The sequence below is a fragment of the Lemur catta genome, chromosome X, assembly GCF_020740605.2.
Source record: "Lemur catta isolate mLemCat1 chromosome X, mLemCat1.pri, whole genome shotgun sequence".
Lineage (NCBI taxonomy): Eukaryota > Metazoa > Chordata > Mammalia > Primates > Lemuridae > Lemur > Lemur catta.
Window position 1 is genome coordinate 54,300,578 of NC_059155.1, and position 20,948 is coordinate 54,321,525.

Here is a 20,948-nt window from a genome sequence, read left to right on the forward strand (position 1 = left end):
GGCGGGGCTTCGAGCTTCTCAGCTCTCGTTGGCGGGAAGGGGAACTGGGTGGAAGCTGAAGGGGCGGATACCTAGAAGGAATGAGTGGCAAGAGGAAGGTCTGCAGTCGGGCTCTTGCTCCTCCGGCCGCACGCTGGCTCACAGAGCTGAGACCGCGTTTCTTCCCTGCTCAAAAGTCCCCCTGGTGCTTCCGGCTACTTACAAGCGGGATTTTCCCCACTTTTTAAGCGGCGGAACCGCACTGGCTGAAGTCCCGCCCCCAGCGCGACGGACCGCCCACCTAAGGGCGCAGACGGCTGTGGCGCTTGCGCCCCAGGAGTAGCTGGGGCTGTGTGCTCGCATTGGCTGGGACGAGGGGAATTTTGCAGTTAGAGGAGGGAAGGAATGCTGAGAACCTCACTACTGGGATAAGACTTAGGAGGAGGGCCTTTGGCTTTATTGGGGCAGGGGACAGACAAGAGGAGACTGTCTCAAACCCGCCCAGCAGCTAATATTTTCTTGGGCCTCATAGCATTCGGAAGAATGTGGCCAGACACATACTTGCTCTTGGCTCCATTTCTCAGATAAGGAAAATCCCGGCCCAGAGAATTTAAGACCCCGAGCAGCACTGTCTCCGATGTATCCATGGCTCCTCTGTATACATTATCTCCTTTCATTCTCAGGACAACCCAGTAAGGGGCATTGAGGCTAAGTAAGAGGAGAATTTCAGTGAATTCACCTCAGTCTCACAGAAGTGTCAGAGCCAAGATTCAAACCATATTAGCTCAAAAGTTACTTTCCTGAGTATGTTTTTACTGACCACACATCTCCCCAGTTAGGTCTTTTCCTCTGGGCCCCCACAGCACCCTATGGTCCATTCTGTCACGGCACAATACACAATGCACAACGCACAGCTACCACTGATTTCTATTTCTATTGCCACTACACTGCCAGCAACTTGACAGCAATGACGATGTCTGATTCATCTTGTTAGCCCCATCCCCTAATATTGGACACAGCATATATTAGGAGGCAATAAATATTTGTTGACTGAAAAACAAAGGGCAATAGCAACGGCATCAACAGGCTTATGGCTTGTTTTTGAGAGCACAAATATAGAAATAATGGGCATGCTAATGTCCAGGGAAAAGCATAACTTAGGTTCCTCACCCAGACTTGCAGCATAATTATTTTTATTTTTTCCCCCAGAATTCCACAGCCTTAGAGCCATCATCCTCAGTAGCTATAGAAAAGACACAGTGAACTTCTTTTCCTCCTGGAGGACTTAAAGGTTACCTACCAGTTGTTGCCATCAGAAAATAGCTCTGTAATTAACATAAACATTTGTATGTCTTGAGCTTTTTCACGCTTTGGGGGTTATTGACTCACCATCGAGTCCCAGGAGTGGGATAACTAGGAGAAAGGAAATGAACATTTTTATTGCTCTTGCTTCATATTGCCAAATTGCTTTCCAGTAAGAGACTATGCCCATTTACACTGAAGGCTGATTTAAAACTCACCCCCAAGGAAATTCAGATCTTGCCTGTCTCTATAGCTGGTTTTAATTTCTGCCATGGCTTGTTAATATTAGTTCTGACCTTTGGGGCAAGGTGAACACATGGTTGGACTGAAGAGAAAAGGCTCCGGGTGGCTCAGGAATTTCTTTGGCAACTACAACAGCTGATATTTCAACAGAGCACACACACACACACACACACACACACACACACACACACACACACACACTCCTTAACAAGGATACTTCCTCAGCTTTCCCAGGGAACCAACGAACGCCTCCAAGCTCCCTCTTTGATGCCACCCGCTGGACCTGCTTTGGGGGTCTGTAAATGCAAGAGAACCGAGTGTTGGATAATTAGCGATGGAAGAAAAAGCCTTCAGGATAAAAGGTAGGTGAGAAAGAAGGAAAAGTAGACAGGAGTTACACAAATCCATATCCATTCTTCAGGCTCTCTGAAGAGTTTTTGTTGCCTAGATGGTCGATTTAAATGTGCATTAAAGGATATGGGAAAGTTGGGGATATCTATGTCTAATCTATCTATTTTTTTAAATACATTCTGGCCTCCTTTTGTGGGACACTGGCCCAAGGGGTAATTCCCTAGCACCTTTGGAGGTCTATCCAACTTGGTCTAGTCCAGTTTTGAATGAACTGAGTGATTGAGATTATATACCTTACCTCCCCACTGGCATATAAAATAGGGTTGATTTGATGTGGCACTTTGAACAAGCTCTCCAGCTTCTATGGGCATCAGTAGCTGCCTCAGTACAATGGAAATCAAAGTCCCTAGCCTACTTCCCTCAGAGAGCTGTCTGAAGATCAAGAGGGGTGGGAGAACAGGAACCAAAACTCTTTGGAGACATTTCAGGACTTCCATGCTCTGTCTGAGATTAGCGATCCTGCTTTTTGTATATAGCCTCCATAGGCAATACCAACCACAACTCTCTGGCCGCTCTTTTCCCTGAATGACTATGGTCTGTGGAGAGTTTTTCCTAGGACTAGGATTCAGTGAGCTTTGGGGCCCAGGCATGAGACAGAAAATAGTGGGGAGATGGTGTACCAGGGCAGTGGCTGAGAAGGAAGTGGATCCTAGGATGCTGCCACAGAAGGCCTGATGCTCATATACATGTATGTGGCTTATAAGCGTGTGACCAGTCTCTCTTCCCACCCTAGCCCTCCACAAATGCATTCACACCCACATACTCTGAGAATTACCAGTAAGGAGACCTAATTTGTGATTTTATTACCCATCAGTACTGTCTTAATGCTGCTTTAAATGGGATTCCCCCCCCCACACACACACACCCAATACTTTGGGGGGTCAGGATCTGTGGGCATTGGGAAGTCACACTATATGTTTTTCTTCCCTGGAGATAGCCCCATTTTGGACAGCTCAGCTCTTGGTCTTAAGTGAGAATCTGATAGTGGGTGAACGCGTTCTCTGCCACTAGTTCATTGGCCCTTTTCAGAGGGGACTTCATTCTTTTGCTTATCCTGTTCTTCCCAATTCAAGATTGAGAAACCTTTCTACATGCTACCTTCTACCTCATATCAAGTTATTTCCCTCATCCAATCCCCTGCACAGCTCTCTGTTATAACATTTACCTTGTTGAACTGGGATTACTTGCCCACATGTTCATCTCATCTATGGCAGAGAGATGTAGACTGTACAAACACCCTTTGAGCAAGTGTCTCCTTGGTCCTCTGAGCCAGGGCCTGCACTGAACACTAGAAACACAAAGCACAGATCACTGAAATACAGTCTCTATCCTTAACGAGCTCACAGTCTAGTGGAGAAGCAGAACAGGAAAACACTGGTGAATACTTGTTCAGATACACAGGAGCATGTGGGCATTACAAGAACCAAAGCAAAGCCTGTCCCAAGGATACAGGGATCACTTCCCAGAGAAGGTGAATATTGAAGCACATCTTGAAGAGTGAGTCATGTTTGAGAATGGAAGGGAAGAGAAGGCATTCCAGGCTAAGCAAAGGCCCAGAGGCAGGAAAATACGTGGTGTATTTTGGGGCCCAGTGATTCAGGTGGTGCAGTTTAAGCATCATGGTTGAGAGACATGGCTGGACAAGGTTAGGGCTCGATTGAGAAGAGCCTTGAGTACCAGGTTGAGGCCTTTCCATAAAGCTTTTTTTGTTCTCCTGCTTCTAGGATCAGAATTGGTAATAGCCATGAGTTGTCTCATAGCTAGTTCCAGGCAGTTTTAAGTTAGGTTTTCAAGCCTGGACCCCAGGTTTACCCTTTCAGACCTTGTCAAAAGCCTGCTAGCCTCCTATCTCAGATTTCCCACTGCTAAAATTATCTTTCTGCTTCTTGGCGGGGTCATGAGGACAAAATTGTAAACATAGAAGAGGCATTCAAGTGACTAGCTAGAATACCTTGAACAAGCCACTTCCCCTCCCCACACCTCAGTTTCCCTGTGAGACTAGTGAGCATGTTTTTCAGGTTAAGGGAAATGTTGTTGCTTTGTGGGTGATGAAAAACACACATGAAAAGGGTTATGATTAAGATAATTAGCATTAACAGAGTTATACCAGTTAGGAGACATTAAAATTGAAAGAATTGTATCTCTTCCAAAGCCTAGTTCTGAGACTCTAGAGGTTCTGAGTTAACCTGGAAGACCACATTCTTAAATCAAGCTCACTTGATCAATTAACCAAAGAAAACCCCTGGACTGGCAGAAATTAGGTTCCCAGTGTTCTGCTCCTGACTTGGCCACTGATTTGCTACATGACCTTAGGAAAATGTTTCTAGGCCTCAGTTTTCTTACTTGAGAGGATAAGATGAAATGATCTCATAAGTCTTTACACAAAAGCACAAGAGTAAAAATGAATTCATCTTTCTAATTGATTCATAGGAGCTCTTTGCGTTTTACAAATGTTAACCCTTTTACATAATATCGCAAGATCCTTTACTGAGCGTTTCTGTATGCTCAGCATTACAGTAGAAGTTGCAGGTTAGTCAAAGAGGTGATTGATCATTTTATTTCACAAAGGGAATAACAGCGTTAGGTAATATATTTTTAGCATTTCCCAGGGTGCTTTACGTGTATGACCACATTGAATCTTCAAGAACCCTTAAGAGGGTAGGTACTCCTATCACTCCCATGTTCCAGATGAGAAAACTGAGGCACTGGAAAGTTCAGTTTTCTGCCCAGTGTCTCATAGCTAGCAAGGGGCAGAGGTGGGATTCCACTCAGGTGGTATGGCTCCAGAGCCCATTGTTCTTAACCACCATGATCCTCTGCCTCAGTAGTTTCCTTTAGATAGGTGAGCTCTGGAACATATTGAAAGTCTGGTATGATTTATACACAGCAACTGGAGGGAATCTGACCCTTATGTATACTAAGGCTCTGTGAATGTATTTTAGGCAACTTCGTAAAAGGCAAAGTGGAGCTGAGAGCATTCGAGGGCAGAGATTGGAGATTTCTATCCCCAAGAGATTGCCCTCCTGTAGCCCAGCTCAGTGGAAGAAAGTTGAGCTTCCTCATAGCCAATCACTGGAGGTTCATCAGGGGGTGGGAGGCTTGCAAAAGAAAGAAGTAACAGCACACTTGGACCTCTTCCAGGCAAGCTGTGCAGTTACTTCAGTTCTACACTTAAAAGCCTCAAAACAGTGGGAGGAGGGGCGGGCAGGGGGTGGTAGTGGAATCATCTAGGCTGGATGGCTCTGACCTATGGACTTGTCCTACTTTGAGGCCATTGCTCCCTGCTCCCCACACTCTCCCTGGTGCAGTCTTCACCCTCCTAAGCTTCCATCCCAACTGCCTGGCATGAGGAACTTTAGCCAGGTTTTGGATCAGATCACGATGCCGTTCTTCCTAGGGCATCTGCTGGCAGCTGGCAGCCACGTGGGCATTGCTTAACATCTCTCCCTCCGGCAATGGCTGCACTCACTCCTCTTCCTGAGGTGTCAGGTTTACTCCGACTTATTTAGCCTTGGCTAGAGAGATTATAAAGATGATCAGATAGTGCCCATCTCTCCAAGAGTGCCCTAGGCAGCACATTTTAGGTAGGAGAGGCCCTGTGGCAGGGAAGGCAGCAGAATCCAGGGGAAGACAAGGGTTGCAATGCCATTTTGGGTGGGGGGAGCAGTGAGGCAGTGGACCTTCCACTTCCAGTTTGGTCCTTTAATTGCTAGCTCAAAACACTGCATTTTTCATTAGGGACTTTGTGTTTGTGTCCTTGGGAACTGTGCATTTTTGATGTGGCTCTCTGTTTCTGGGTTGGAGCTTGACATTTTACTTGGGCCTGTTTTTTATTTCAAAGCTGTGAAATCTGCTGAGACCTACCACCATCACCTTTGCCTCCCTACCCCACACAGGATGTAAGCACATGATCTTTGGTCTTTTATTTGCATACTCTACTAGTCCTGTCTTCATTGGAGGGAAGTGACTGGCCAAACCTGGGCTGTCTTGCTGGCTGCCTTCCTTGCTGTGCTCCAACTTATCTCCTATGTACACAGCCCTTGGAGTTCAGAGGCCTCTGCTGACCTCTGCCCAACCTCTCGCTCTCTGCACCCAAGCCCCCACTGGTATGTACAGGAGCAGAGGCAGCATAGGACCAGAGGAAAGAGGATAGGGACCTGGATACAGGCTGTGAGAGGGCTCAGAAGCCCAGTGTGTCCCCCTGCCCCAGCCCTGTCCACCTGCTGCCGTGGCCACATCAAGAGAAGGGACAGCTGGAAAGATAGGAAGTGAGGCCTGGTACCTTGTGGTCAGTAGTGTCATTAACTGCGACTCCTAAGATGTCTCGAGAGATGGGAGAGCTCACCCAAACCAGGTTGCAGAAGATCTGGATTCCACACAGCAGCGGCAGCAGCGGGCTGCAACGGAGAAGGGGCTGTAAGTGGGGTTTATTTCCATGGGCTTCAAGGTGGTGGTGGTAGAGTGGGTGTAGAAGAGCAAAAGATGCACCCCCTTGCCATCCACTTCCACCCCAACCTAAAAGGTGGAAGAGATGAGCAGCTGGATGAAGTAGCTGGAGGATAACAAGAGGCTAATGTCAGAAAAGGTGAGGAAAGAATGAGAAAGATGGAAAGAAAGAGATGAAGGTGGAGAAAGGAGGATTAAATAAAGACCATCTTAATCAGAGGGATCTTTGGGAACTTTTCCTTTCTTATCCAGAGCTTATTTGGAATGCGTTTTGCTTGGAATTTAATGTTTCTAGTTTGGGACTGTTCAGTGCTATCCTAGAATATTTCATTTTGGTGACTTCTGTGAAATGTCTGGGTAATTGACTTTGCCTGACTCAATGCCTGAGTGAAATAAGGTGATGGTTCCTGGCATTGTCTCTCAGGGGACAGGTGCTGAATACACAACAGTACCATGTCACTGGTCAGTATTGCTCCTCCCCTTTCTCAAGCCTCTTCTCAGTCTGTACCTGCATGGGTTAGGGAAAAGGCTGGATGTCCTATCTCCTGTGTTGCCTTTTTGGCACACATGGACCCTCTTGCTGCTCTGGGGATTTGAGGGAGAAGACGAAACTCAGTCTCTCAGGGCTAGCCTGCTGGAGTGATGTTCACTTTGGAAATTTAAGAAAGAGCCAGGGCAAAGAAGAAGCAAATAAAACCTATAAATATTTTTTAAAAAACATTTTCCATAGATAACAGAGGACAGTTGTGGGTCAAGGTGCTTCCAGCCCAAGGATTGTGGCCTGAGGAGCCATAAGGTGGGTGAAGATAAGACAGCTGTGGGCTGTGGGACCCAGACACCCCAAAGACCAGCTGACCAAGTTTCCACTCTGCTAATGCTAGAGGAAAACCAGGCTCAGGGCTGTTAGGGGGAACAGGGCTATTGCTTAGAGGATCCAGGAAGATGTAGGATATTAAATATAGTGTTTAAGATGTAGGGTGTGGATGGAGCAACAGAGAAAAAAACCAGCCTCCTGTTCTTCCTTCTCTCCACCAGCAGTTTCACTCACTCATCTAGAGATCTAGGAGCCTGGAGACTGAGAGCTATATCCCACCCCCACCCAGCCATCTACTTTTGGTCCTTTCCAAGGGGCTATGGGCTTAGCTGACAAGCAGGCAAATCACTCTCTGCATACATGGGTTAGAACCCTTATATCCTTGGGAACTGTGTCTTTCAAGTTGAGAGATAATATACATAAATCACCTAATATAGTCTCTGTCACATAGAAGGCACAAAATAAATCTTTGCTTATTTTAGTTCTGAACCTGATTTTCCTCAACTGTAAAACAGGATTAATATATACCTCCCAGTGTTGTTGGGATTACTGATTCAGAGGTTCTGGATTCAGACTGCTTAGATTTGAGTCCCATTTCTGCCACATCCGGCCTCTGTGACCTTGGACAACTCTCTTAACCTCACTGGGTTTCTGTTTCCTTACCTGTAAAAATGAAGTTAATAATGGTGGTGTTGTGAAGATTAGATGAGCTTAAGCATGTGAAGTACTTACAGGAGTGTCCAGCACATATTAGGCACTCAGTAAATGTTGCTTTTCATTATTTAAACAAGAAAGTAGGTGTATGATCTTGTGGTCTTATTAAGTAACCATCATATCCCCAGTATTGAGCCCTGAGCCTGGCACATGGCAGATGCTCAGTAAATGGTATTCTGTGCTACTTCCGCTCTACCACTCACCATAGGCAAGAATAAGGCTCTGTGTGCACAAGACAGTCACTCATTAATGATTGACTGAATTTCATCAGACCACAGCTGCAGAAAACTTAGGGGTTGCCAAGTTTTGCCTTGGGCAATGTCTGCCTCACCTCCTGCTGGGGAGGCCAGGTTATTAATCCCAGAAAGGTCTGAATCACCTTTTTCTTGGAGCACCCTCTCTAGAGGACACACAATCATTTACTGATGTTGTTCTGAGGATCAAATTAATTAACTTATGTAAAGTGCTTCAACAGCTGTGTATGTTCTTTTCTCATCCAACATTATGTTTATTTGAGCCACTCATGTTATTGTTGCATGTAGTTGTAGCTCGTTTACTCTTCTTGTGAATATCCCACAGCTTATTTATCCATCTTATTGTTGTTGAGCATTTAGGTAGTTTCTAATTTTGGGTTATGAATGAGAGGTCAATGGACATTCTTGTACATTTATCCTGGTAGAGCAAGTCCCTCCATCTTGTCCTTCTTATAAGTGTCTTAGCTATTCATGGCCCATTGCTCTTCCTCATAAATTTTGGAATCAACTTTTCAAGTTACACACAGGAGTTTTGATTGGAATTACATTCAATCTGTAAATCAATTTGAGGAGAGTTACCATTTTTGTGATACAGAGTCTTCCCTAACCATGGTATGTCTGTCCGTGTAATTAGACTTTTTTTATGTTATTTGAGTGAAGTTTTATAGTTTAACCTATAAAGTGCTTGTGCATCATTGTAAAAATTTTTTGCTTATTTTATGTTGCTACTGTAAACAGTACCTTCTTAGAAAAGTATGTTTTATAGCAGTTTGTTGCTAATGTGTACAAATGTAATTTTTTGTATAATGAATTTGTAACTAGCAAGCCTGCAAAACTTTATTAGTTTTGATAATTTGTATGTAAATGACAGCTTTCATTTTCCCCCTCCAAACCACTTTTTATCTCTTTTTTTATACTAATAAACTGCCAAGATCACCCATCTTTAACATACATGTGCACATGATGTGTAGTATATGTTGAATAGAAATGTTAATAATGTACATTCTTTGGTTGATCCTGATTTTAAAAAGAATGCTTTTAAAGTGTCACCATTAAGTAAATTTGCTGTCTTTTTTGGGTAGATATCATTTAACAGGTTAAGGCAGTTCCCATTTATTTCTAGTTTGCCAATATAATATTTAAAAGATGAGTGGATGTTGAATTTTATTAAACATGTTTACTGTATGTTTACTGTATCATCTTAGTATGACATATTGATTTTCTATTTTAACCCGTTAATGTGGTTTATTACATCAGAGTTTTTCTTGTGTTGAACTAATCTGGCAGTCCTGGGATAATTAAAAACTTCTGGATTTCATTCACAAATACTTTGTTTAGGATTTTAACATTTTTTATTCCAGAATGAGATTGACCTGTAATTTTTCATTCTTACATTGTCCTTGTCTGATTTTGGTGTCAAGGTTATACTAACCTCATATCATGAGGTGAGAACTATTTCCTTTCATTCTGTTCTCTGGCAGAGGTTGTCCAAGAAACTATCTGTTCCTCAAATATTTGGCAGAACTTCCGGGTAAACCATCTAGGCCTGATGTCTCCTTTAATATTTTAACTGATACAATTTCTTTAATAATTATAGAGTCATTTCCGTTTGCTATTTCTACTTAAGTCAGCTTTGTTTAGTTACAGTTTTCTAGGACTTTTTCTATTTCACATCAGTTTTCAAATTTATTTATATAAAGTTTTTATCTTTGTATCTTTTAAATCTCTGTTGCATTTGCAGTTATATCTTCTCTTTTTGTTCCAATATTGTTTATTTGTACCTTCTTTTTTTTCTCTTGATCAATCTTGCCAGAAGTTTTTCACTTTTATAATTCTTCTAAAAGAATCAACTTTTGGCTTTTTGATCCTTTCTGTTATATCTTTATTTTCTGTTTTATTATTTTTCTTATCATTTTTCTGTTTCTTATACTTTCTATTTATTCTGTTGTTCTTTCTTTAACTTGTAAATTTGGATGCTCAGCTCATTAATTTTCAGACTTTCTTCTTTTCTAATATAAGCATTCAATGCTATTCCACAGATGCATAATTGTATGACCTTACAAATTTTAAAAAATATTTCCAGACCATTTGATAAATAGACATTGCCCCAGGCTTGCTTATTCACCATCACTTATTCAGTTGCCCTGGCATCTCAGTCCCTTTCCCAATACTACTGGGACCTACTGGTTTTTGTCCAGCAACTAAAGGGTTAATGCCTGGCACACAGGTGGCCTCCAGTACTTGGTGCCAGCCCTTGAGCCAGCTTCTGTTTGATAGATCAGTGCCCTTGTCATTTCCAGTTTAATTCCATTTTGGTCAGAGAACAAACTTTGTATGATTTCATTTCTTTGAAATCTGTTGAAATTTGCTTTATGGACCAACATATGGACAATTCTGCTAAATGTTCCACTAGCACTTGAAAAGAATATGCATTTTACCATTGCGTTTAGTGTAGTATATACAGCAATGAAGTCGTGTTTGTTAACCTGGCTCAAATGTTCTATATTCTTCTGGGGTTTTGACTACCTGTTGATATAGAAAATTTGTTAATGTCTCCCTGTAATTTTGTTAGTTTTGAAAGTTTGTAGATAGTTACAAACAAATTTAGAATTGCTATATCTTCCTGGTGAATTAAATATTTTATCAGTGTGTAAGGAAATTATCTCTGGTAATACCTGTTAATCTGGTATTACTGGTGTTTTTACCTTATAATCAATTTTTTCCTTATATTAATATACCTACATATTAGCTTTATTTACATTAATGTTTTAATATTTATTTGCCTGGTATATATAATATTTTCTTATACTTTTTAAAAAATTGCTTTGATAGAGATATAATTTGCACACCATAAAATTCAACATTTTAAAGTGTATAGAGGCTGGGTGCAGTGGCTCATGCCTGTAATCCTAGCACTTTGGGAGGCCGAGGCAGGAGGATCGCTCAAGGTCAGGAGTTCAAGACCAGCCTGAGCAAGAGCGAGACCCTGTCTCTACTAAAAATAGAAAGAAGTGATCTGGCCAACTAAAATATATACATAGAAAAAATTAGCTGGGCATGGTGGCACATGCCTGTAATCCCAGCTACTCAGGAGGCTAAAGCAGTAGGATTGCTTAAGTCCAGGAGTTTGAGGTTGCTGTGAGCTAGGCTGACGCCACAGCACTCACTCTAGCCTGGGCAACAGAGGGAGACTCTGTCTCAAAAAAAAAAAAAAGGTGTATAGGCAGTGGTTTTGAATATATTCACATGATTGGGCAATCATCGTCACTAATTCCAGGACATTTTCATTATGCCAAAAAGAAACCCCATACTCTTTAGAGTCACTCCCGAGTCTCCCCTCCCCACAGCCCCTGGCAACCACTAATATACTTTTAGTCTTTATGGGTTTGCCTGTTGTGGACATTTCATATAAGTAGAATCATGCCGTATGTGGCCTTTTGTATCGAGCTTCTTTCATTGGGCATAATATTTTCAAGGTTAATTCATGTTGTAGTATACAAGGTCACAAAGAAATTATGCCTAGGTTTTCTTCTAAGAAGTTTATATTCTTAGCTCTTACATTTAGGTCTTTGATTTATTTTGAGTTAATTTTTGCTTATGGTGTGAGATAGAAATCCAACTGTATTCTTTTGCATGTGGATATCTAGTTGTCCTGGCAACATGGTTTTGAAAAGATTCTTCTTTCCTCACTGAATTGTCTAGGCACCCTTGATGAAAATCAGATGACCATAAATTTAATGGTTTATTTCTGGACTCTTAGTTCTATTCCATTGGTTTGTACATCTGTTTTTATGCCAGTACCACACAGTTTTGATTACTATAGTGTTTAGTAAATTTTGAAATTGGGAAATGTGCATCTCCCAATTTTTTTTTCAGATTGTTTTCAAGATTGTTTTAGCTATTCTTGGCCCCTTGAATTTCCATATGAATTATAGGATCAGTTTGTCAATTTCTGCAAAGAATTCATCTGGGATTTTGATAGGGGCTGCAATGAATCTATAGATCAGTTGTGGAGTACTGTTGTCTTAACAACATTAAGTCTTAGGTCCCTGAACATGGGATGTTGTTGCATTTATTTAGGTCTTTAATTTTTTCAACGTTTTGTAGTTTTCAGAGTTTAAGTTTTATGTTCTTTTAAGTATTCTCTTAAGCATTTTGTTTTTGATGCTATCGAAAATAGAATTCCTTTTCTTAATTTCATTTTGTTTGCTCATTGTTACTTTATAGAAATATAATTGATTTTTATATGTTGATCTTGTATCCTGCAACGTTGCTGGGTGCATTCCTTAGTTCCAGTAGTTTTTTTTTTTTTTTTTTTAGTGTATTCCTTAGGATTTTCATTATACAAGATTATGTTATCTGCAAATAGAGATAATTTTTCTTGTTCCTTTCTAATCTGGATGCCTTTTATTTCTTTTTCTTCTCTAATTACCCTGGCTAGAAACTCTACTAGAATGTTGAAAAGATGAGGTGAAAATAGACATCCTTCTCTTGTTCCTTATCTTAGGGGAAAAACAGTCACTTAACCATTAACTGTGATATTAGCTGTGTGGTTTTCATTCATGTCCTTTATCAGGTTTAGGAACTTTCCTTCTATTCTTAGTTTGTTGGGTAGTTTTATCATGAAGGGGAATTTAATTTTTCAAATCATTTTTATGTGTTTATTGAGATGATAATGTGGTTTTTATCCTTTGTTCTATTGATGCAGTGCATTGCATTAATTGATTTTCAGAGGCCAAACAAACTTTGCATTCCTATAATAAATCTAACTTGGTTATGGTGTATCATCCTTTTTATACTTTGCTGAGTTCAGTTTGCCAGTATTTTGTTGAGGATTTTTGCATCTATATTCATAACAGATATTGTTCTATAATTTTCTTTTCTTCGGGTATCTTGATCTGGCTTTGGTAGCACAGAAATACTGGCCTTAAGAAATCAGTTGGGAAGTGTTCTATTTTCTGGTTTTTGAAGCTTTTGAAGAATTGGTATTAAGTCTTTAAATGTTTGGTAGAATTTACCAGTTAAACCATCTAATCCTGGACTTTTCTTTCTGGCAATTTTTTTCCATTACTTATTCAATCTCTTTGTGTTATAGATCTATTCAGATTTCTTTTCTTTTTGAGTAAGTTTTGGGAGTTTGTATCTTTCTAATCCTTTGTCTATTTCATGCAAATCATTTATCATGTTGGCATACAGTTGTTCATAATATTCCTTTATATTAATACTTCTTTTTGTTTCTGTAAGGTCAGTAGTAATGCCTCCTCTTTTATTCCTAAATTTATTTATTTGAGTTTTCTTTTTTTTCTTGATCAGTCAAGCTAGGGGTTTGTCAAGTTTGTTAATTTTTTTCAAAGAACTTTTTATTTTGTTGATTTTTTCTAATGTTTTCCTATTCTGTATTTCATTATTTCCCCCTCTAAACCTTATTATATCCTTTTTTCTGTTTCCTTTAAATTCACATATTTATGAATTTTGCAAAGTTATCTCTGTTGTTAATTTCTAATTTTACTCCAGTGTGATTGGAGAACATACTTTGTGTGATTTCAATTTTTTCAAATTTATTGGAGCTTGTTTTATAGCCTAGAATATGGTCTATATTAGACAATGATGTACACTTGAGAAGAATGTGTGTTCTGCTGTTTGTGGGAGGAATGTTTTATAGATGTTTGTTAGGACTAGTTTGTGTCGAAGTCTTCTAATTCACTATTGATCTTCTTTGTAGATGTTCTATCCATTATTGAAAAAGTAGTATTGAAGTCTCCATCTACTGTCAGTGAATTATCTATTTCTTCCTTTAATTCTGTCAGTTTTTGCTCCATGTATTTTGAGGCTCTGATGTTAGTCTTATTGATTGATTGATTGATTGATTGACACAGGGTCTCACTCCGTTGCCCTGAATAGCATGCCATGGCATCAGCCTAGCTCACAGCAACCTCAAACTTCTGGGCTCAAGCGATCCTCCTGCCTCAGCCTCCCGAGTAGCTAAAACTGCAGGCATACACCACAATGCCCATATGATTTTTCTATTTTTAGTAGAGACAGTGTCTCTCTCTTTCTAAGGCTGGTCTTGAACTCCTGAGCTCAAGCAATCCTCCTACCTCAGCCTCCCAGAGTGCTAGAATTACAGGCGTGAGCTACCATGCCCGACCAGGCATATATATTTATAATTGTGATATATTCTTTGTGGATTGACCATTTTGTCATTATAAAATGTCCCTATATGTTTCTAGTAATGTGTTTTAACATCCATTTTGTCTGATATGTATCCCCTCCAACTCTCTTGTGGTTGCTGTTTGCATAATGTATTACTTGCATTCTTTTACTTTCAACCTATTTGTATCTTTGAATCTAAAATGTATCTTCTGTAGGCAGCATACAGATACATCTTATTTGTTTATATTTCTATTAAATTAGATATTTTCTGCCTTTTGATTGGATTGATTAATCCATTCATATTTAATTCATTATTGATATAGATTCTGTTTTTTATATAGCTCTTGTCTTTATTTCGTCTATTCCTCCTTTATTTCTTTCTTTTGCATCAAATGAGTATTTGCTAGTTTAAAATTTTAATTCACTTAATGATTTTTTATTATATATTTGAGGGTTTTTTTCTTAGTGGTTGCTCTAGGGCTTTTCCTATACATCTTAACTATCAGAGTTTGTTCCAGATTTATACTAATTGAATTCCAATGAGATATAGAAATGTTACTCCTATATAGCTCTATTCCATCTTATGTTTGTGCTATTATTTCACACATGTTATATCTGTATATGCTAAAAATTCAACAATACATTATTATAATTATAATTTTATATAATTTTATGTTCCTATGGGTTTCAATTTCCTTACCCCAGTATAACTCTTTGCTTTTTGACTTGGCTAGGCTATTTTAGTGATGTATATTTCCCTGAAGTGTGAGCCCTTTGGTGTTGCTTCTTGGAAGGCATAGCTTTTCTCAATCTATTAAGCTATGAGCCCATTTGGTATTACACTCCAGGCTCCACTAATTATTAGCTGGTTGCTCTATTTTCTTTTTTTGGCAATGCCCTGAGGCATACATTGCTCAGCAGCCTTATGCAATTAAACTCTGGCAGGGGTAGTTTTTGAGGTCAGTGTTTGAGGTTTGTTCTTGCCCCAGAAGAGCTCTTCTTACTTGTTTCTTTCTCTGGTTCTCTCTGGTGAACTAGCTGGCCTATGGTTTAGCTTGTTGCCCTTAGTTAAGTGCACCTGTAGTTTTTGAGAGCATCCTTAGGTCTGATCTTCTTTGTACTCTGTTTAAAATAAGATCAGCTTCTTTGGGGGGAGTTTCAGAGCTCTCTTGTCTTACAGATTGCCTCTCTCCATGAGCATACTCCCTGAGCCACTGCTCTGGGTGCTGGATGAGGCAGTGGCCTCTAGTCTTCTCACTTTGCCTGTCCTGGTGTGGAATTTACCTTATGAGCAAGTTGGAGTGAGGGTGATTAGGACCTCAGCAATCTCAGACTGCTGCACCTGGCATATAGCCTCCATTCTATGAGTAGGGACTGGATGGAGGAATGGATGTCTCAACCTCTGCCACATTTGCCAGGAATTTAGCCTCTGCATCTCTGAGCTAGAGGGAATACAAAATGCTGGCTGTTTGCTCCTCACAGTGAGATATCATGTCATCGATTGGAAGTTCTCTCTAAGGAGAAACGAACTTCATCTTGATTATATACACCTTGAGTGGAACTTCCGTCAAGCTAAGCTTGGGGACAGTAGTGACATGGAAGAAGTATCACAGACTCTGTTCTTACTAAATTTTAGTAGATTTTCTTGAATAAACATTTCTTCACATGCTATATTCCATTAATTTTAAAAGGTTGTTTTGTTGTAATTTTTTCCAGCTTAGCTTGTTTCACTGGAAAATGAACCGTCAGGGCTCCTCATGTTGTCATACCAGAAGTGAAAGTCTCACAATTGATTTTTGTGTGTTGATCTTATATCCTGTATCCTTGATTAACTCATTTATTAGTTCAAGGAATTTCTATAGTTTTTTGGGGGAATTTCTGTATAGGTAATCATGACATTTGCAAATAGGGAATATTTAAAAATTATTTTAAAACTGGATACCTTTTATTTCCTTTTACTGTCTTTCTGCAGTGGTTAGAACTTTCAGTACTATGTCAAAAGAGTGGAGAAGGTGGAAATCCTTACATTGGTCCTTACATTAGGGGGAAAACATTCAGTATTTCACTTTTAAGTGTAATAATATTGGTGATAGTTGTTTTGTTTTGTCTTGTAGAGGTTCCTTATCAAGTTTAGGTAATTCATTTATATTCCTAACTTGCTGAGAATTTTGATAAATAATGGGTTCTGTGAAGTGTGTTGTCTGTGTGAATTAATAAAGTTTTCTTCAGTTTTTTAATATGGTAGATTACACTAATTGATTTTTTAATTGTTGATCTAGCCTTGCATACCTGGACTAAATTCCATTTAATCATTGCATATACAGTCTTCCCTTGGTATCTGCAGGAGATTGGTTTCAGGACTCCCAGCAGATACCAAAATCCATGGATGTTCAAGTCCTTATATAAAATGGCCTAGTATTTGCATATAGTGTACACACATCCTCCCATATCCTTTAAATCGTCTCTAGATTACTTGTGATGCCTAACGCAATGTAAATGCTATGTAAATACTTGTTATACTGTATTGGTTTTTATTTGTATAATTTTTATTGGTAAAAAATATTTCAGTCTGCCATTGGTTGAATCCATGGATGTGGAACCCACAGATACAGAGGGTCAACTGTAATTCATTTCATGTAATGTTGGATTCTATTTGCCAATATTTTGTTGAGGATTTTTGCATCTAAGTTCATGAGAGATATTGGATTATAGGGGTTTGGGGGGTTTTTTGGTACTCCATTTGTCTGGCTTTGGTGTCAGAGTAATCCTGGCCTCATAAAATCAGTTGGAAATGTTCTCTCATTTTCTTGTTTTCCTGAAGAGATTGTGTAAAATTTGTGTTAATTCTTCTTTAAAGTGTAGTAAACTTTGCAAGTGCATGCAGTTGGGTCTGGAGATTTCTATTTCTGGGAATTTTATTTTGATCTAAATTACTTTAATGTTTATAGGACTATTCAAATTGTCTATTTTATCTTGGTTGAGTTGTGGGAGGTTGTGGTTTTCAAGGAATTGGTCTATATATTCTAAGTAGTTACATGTATAAGTGTAAAGTTGTTTATATTAATAGTATCTAAGTATTAACTAGCATCTGGCATCCAGTGCCTTCTGCTAAGGTAAACAAATCTCAGATGCTCTTTCTGAAAGTGTCTGACTCTGCATATTTCAAGGTGACAATTTTCTCTATGACCACAGTTCTCTGATATGTCCCAGAAAAGTCACTGATTTTCAGTTTGACCAAATTATTCTTATTGTAAAGATGACAGGGCTGGGTCCAGTGGCTCACACCTGTAATCCAAGCACTCTGGGAGGCTGAGGAAGGAGGACTGCTTGAGCTCCGGAGTTCAAGACCAGCCTGAGCAAGAGCAAAACCCCATCCCTACTAAAAATAGAAAAAAAATAGCTGGGCAACTAAAAATAGAAAAAAATAGCTAGGTGTGGTGGTGTGCACCTGTAGTCCCAGCTAGTTGGGAGGCTGAGGCAGGAGTATTGCTTGAGCCCAGGAGTTTGAGGTTGCTGTGATCTAGGCTGATGCCACAGCACCCCAGCCTGGGCAACAGAGCAAGACTCTGTCTCAAAAAAAAAAAAAAAATGACACGAAGAACTTCAAATTCTTGGAACTGAAACCAGAAGTCCCTTGGTTGTTTTATAAACCACAAATTGGGCATTTTTATTGTTGTTGTTTCTTAAGTCAATGTTGACTTAGTTTTGCCCACATGTTTTCCACTTTACTTGCTTGCCATTTCTTCTTGCCTCTTAGCCCTTTATTCTGGGACTATTTTTCTTCTCTCTTAAGTACATTCCATAGAACCCCTCTTATTGAGGAGTTAGTAGGAATAAATTCTCTCAGAGTTGTTTGCCTGAAAATGTGTTTATTGCATGCTCATTCTTGAAGATAGAATTTTCTGAATATACAATTGTGGGTTAATAGTTATTTTATCACAGAACTTTAGTGATATTATTCTATCTCTGGTTTTCATTATTGCTGTTGAGAAGTCAACTGCAAATTTAACTGTTATTCTTGTTAGGTAATCTGTCTTTTCTCTATGATTGCTTTTTAATTAGGTTTTTCTCTTTTATTCAGTTTTAAGTGTTCTTTATGTATTTTGGATACACCAGGTATGTAATTTGCAAATATATCCTTCCAATGTGTGGCGTTTCTTTCTTTTGTTCTCTTGTGCTTTTAAATTTTTATTTAAATACTTTTTGTAGATAAAAATATTTAAATTTTTATAGTTCAATTTATCAATTTTTTCCTTTATGGATAGTGCTTTTTGTGATGTAACTAAAAACTCATTGCCAAGTCCAATATACGGATTTTCTCCTATGTTTTCTTTTAGAATTTTATAGCTTTGCATTTTATAATTAGGCCTATGATCCATTTTGAATTACTTTTTGCATAAAGTTTAGGTATTGAGGTTTATTTTTTATATAGGGATTTCCAGTTGTTTGAGCACCATTTATTGTAAAGACGATTTTCTCCATCGGATTGCCTCCGTACCTTTGTCCAAAATCAGTTGACTGTATTTGAGTGGGTCTATTTCTGGGCTCTTTATTCTATTCTGTTGCTCTATATGGCTATCCTTTTGCCAATACCACCCTGTCCTATATATTGTAACTTTATAGTAAGTCTCCAAATCATGTAGTGAGATTTTTCCAACATTATTTTTATTTTGCAAATATTTTAACCATTCAAGTTCCTTAGCCCTTGCATATAGAATCAGCTTGTCAATATCTAAAAAAAAATCTTGTAGTATTTTTTATTGGTATTGTGTTAAATCTATAGGTCACTATGGAAAGAATGGACATCTTTACCATGTTGAGTCTTCTAATCCATGGACAGAGTATGTCTTTCTATTTATTTAGTTCTTTTTCTTTCGTTCATTTTCCAGCCATTCACACAGAATGGAATAAAACTTTATTCTTTTTAAATTCTACACAGAAACGAGATGCTGGAAAAAGCTCTTGCCATCTCTGACGGAAAAGCAGAGCAGCTGTTTCATTAATGACAGCACACTTTAAAGCTAAAACAATATAAAAATAATTTGAAAAATCCCTTTTACTGTACACACTCAAATAAAGCAAGAAAGATAAAACAACCATTTCTTTTTCTGCTAGCCAGAAAATGTTTCTATTCATTTGGGATTTGAAGTTCAGTGTATCCCACATCTGTGTGCGCGTATGTGTGGCTGTGTGTGTATAATCTATGCTGTAGAATAGCCCCTAACCTTTCATCTAGTTTGCCTAATCATTAAGCTACTTAACCAATTATAATATTAATACTATGATGTCACATTGAACAACTTTACAAGAGTTGCTTCTTTGAAACACTAGGAACATTGACACGTTTATTTGGCTTGTAAAGGACTGAAATATCACAGATAATATGACCTAGCTTTTTTGTTTGTTTGTTTTTTTAAAACAATATGGCTCTTAATAAATTGATTTTTGAGTTCCAGAAAGTCCCTTTTAAAAAAATTTCTGAAGCTGACTTGAAGCTGGATGGATATCTTCTGATTTGGCTAAAGGAAGTATGACAAGTATTTTATGTCATTTAAAATTTGGGGGTGGGTTGAGGTAAGTCTATAGGGGGCCCTTGGTTGTCAACTGTCTTCAGCCAAACTTGCCATGAGTGTTTGCTGAAGTACCTCTATGCGGCCAGCAGAGGGCACTTTAGACACCTCTGCACTGCTTGGCGGCAAATGCAGAGGATTCAGAAACACAGTGCTCGCCCAGTGTCAGGAAGAGTCCTGCAGATTTCTTTTTGAAATTCACAAAAATATAGAAAATATACTGTCCCACAGGGTTTCATTTGGAAAGTCAGGAGTCTTATGTGAAGTCACATAGGGAGAGGTGTCCGTGTCGTCTACGGACGCAATGGCCGGCTCACCTGTCTCCCCAGCCCAGCAGTGGTACCTGGCTGGGCCTTTTTCAGGTAGTACAAAATCCATTTGCAAATCGTTTGGTTGCATTTTTTAAAATCTTTTTGATTCTGTATTTCCTCTTCTGTTCAAAAGCCTGCGGGCAACTTATCATTCTTCCTATCTCGTTTTAAGACTAGAAATCACAGTTCCGCTGTCAGAAGTGCCCTGGGTTGGAGCTGCCCCCTGGGACCCGGGCTGCACTGTGTCCATCCTCCCAGGAAGACCCTTGGGAGACTCCTGTGCCTCGTTTGGTTTTGGCAAACTCACTAGCCTGAAGCTATGCAGTGAATATCCATCTTTTTTTTTTTCAGTTGAAATATAATTGTTTACATCTGTTTTCATAAGGGATGATTAAGACATCTTTTCTGATGGGGCTACAACAACTCACCTTTCTTTAAAAAGGCCTTAATTTCTGCAAAAGCGTTATTGTTCTAGACACATCCCCTGTATCTCTTTCATTTGTATCTTTTCTGTTGGCTGCAGTTTGGTGTCAGTAAAGATCAGAAAGGATTGTGTGTGTATGTGCTCGCATTTTTAAATAAAATTCTTTCATCCTTAGAGAAATAAGACACTCGGTAAAGACATCTTTTGCTATCGTGTTAACAGCCTTCGCTGGCCTTCCATTACTCTCTCTCTGCCTCTGGCTCCCGTTTGTTCTCCTTGGTCCTAGAGGGGTCAGGTAAAGAGGGGATGTGGCCTCCCAGTAGCAGT

General features: G+C 39.3%; 1 protein-coding gene across 8 annotated transcripts in view; it reads left to right on the plus strand.

Moving 5' to 3' along the window:
• Positions 1-1,710: 1,710 nt before the first annotated feature.
• The window catches only part of PFKFB1 (6-phosphofructo-2-kinase/fructose-2,6-biphosphatase 1), a 58,963-nt gene continuing 39,725 nt past the window's right edge, over positions 1,711-20,948 (plus strand). The window contains exon 1 of one of the 8 annotated variants that reach the window (XM_045538445.1): positions 1,711-1,886. In XM_045538445.1, coding sequence (XP_045394401.1) covers positions 1,859-1,886 — 28 coding nt within the window. In that variant the 5' untranslated portion in view covers positions 1,711-1,858. Of the gene's footprint in view, positions 1,887-5,947; positions 6,352-20,948 lie in introns of those variants that run through there. The other 7 variants (XM_045538442.1, XR_006731703.1, XM_045538447.1 and 4 more) reach the window with 7 other exon arrangements.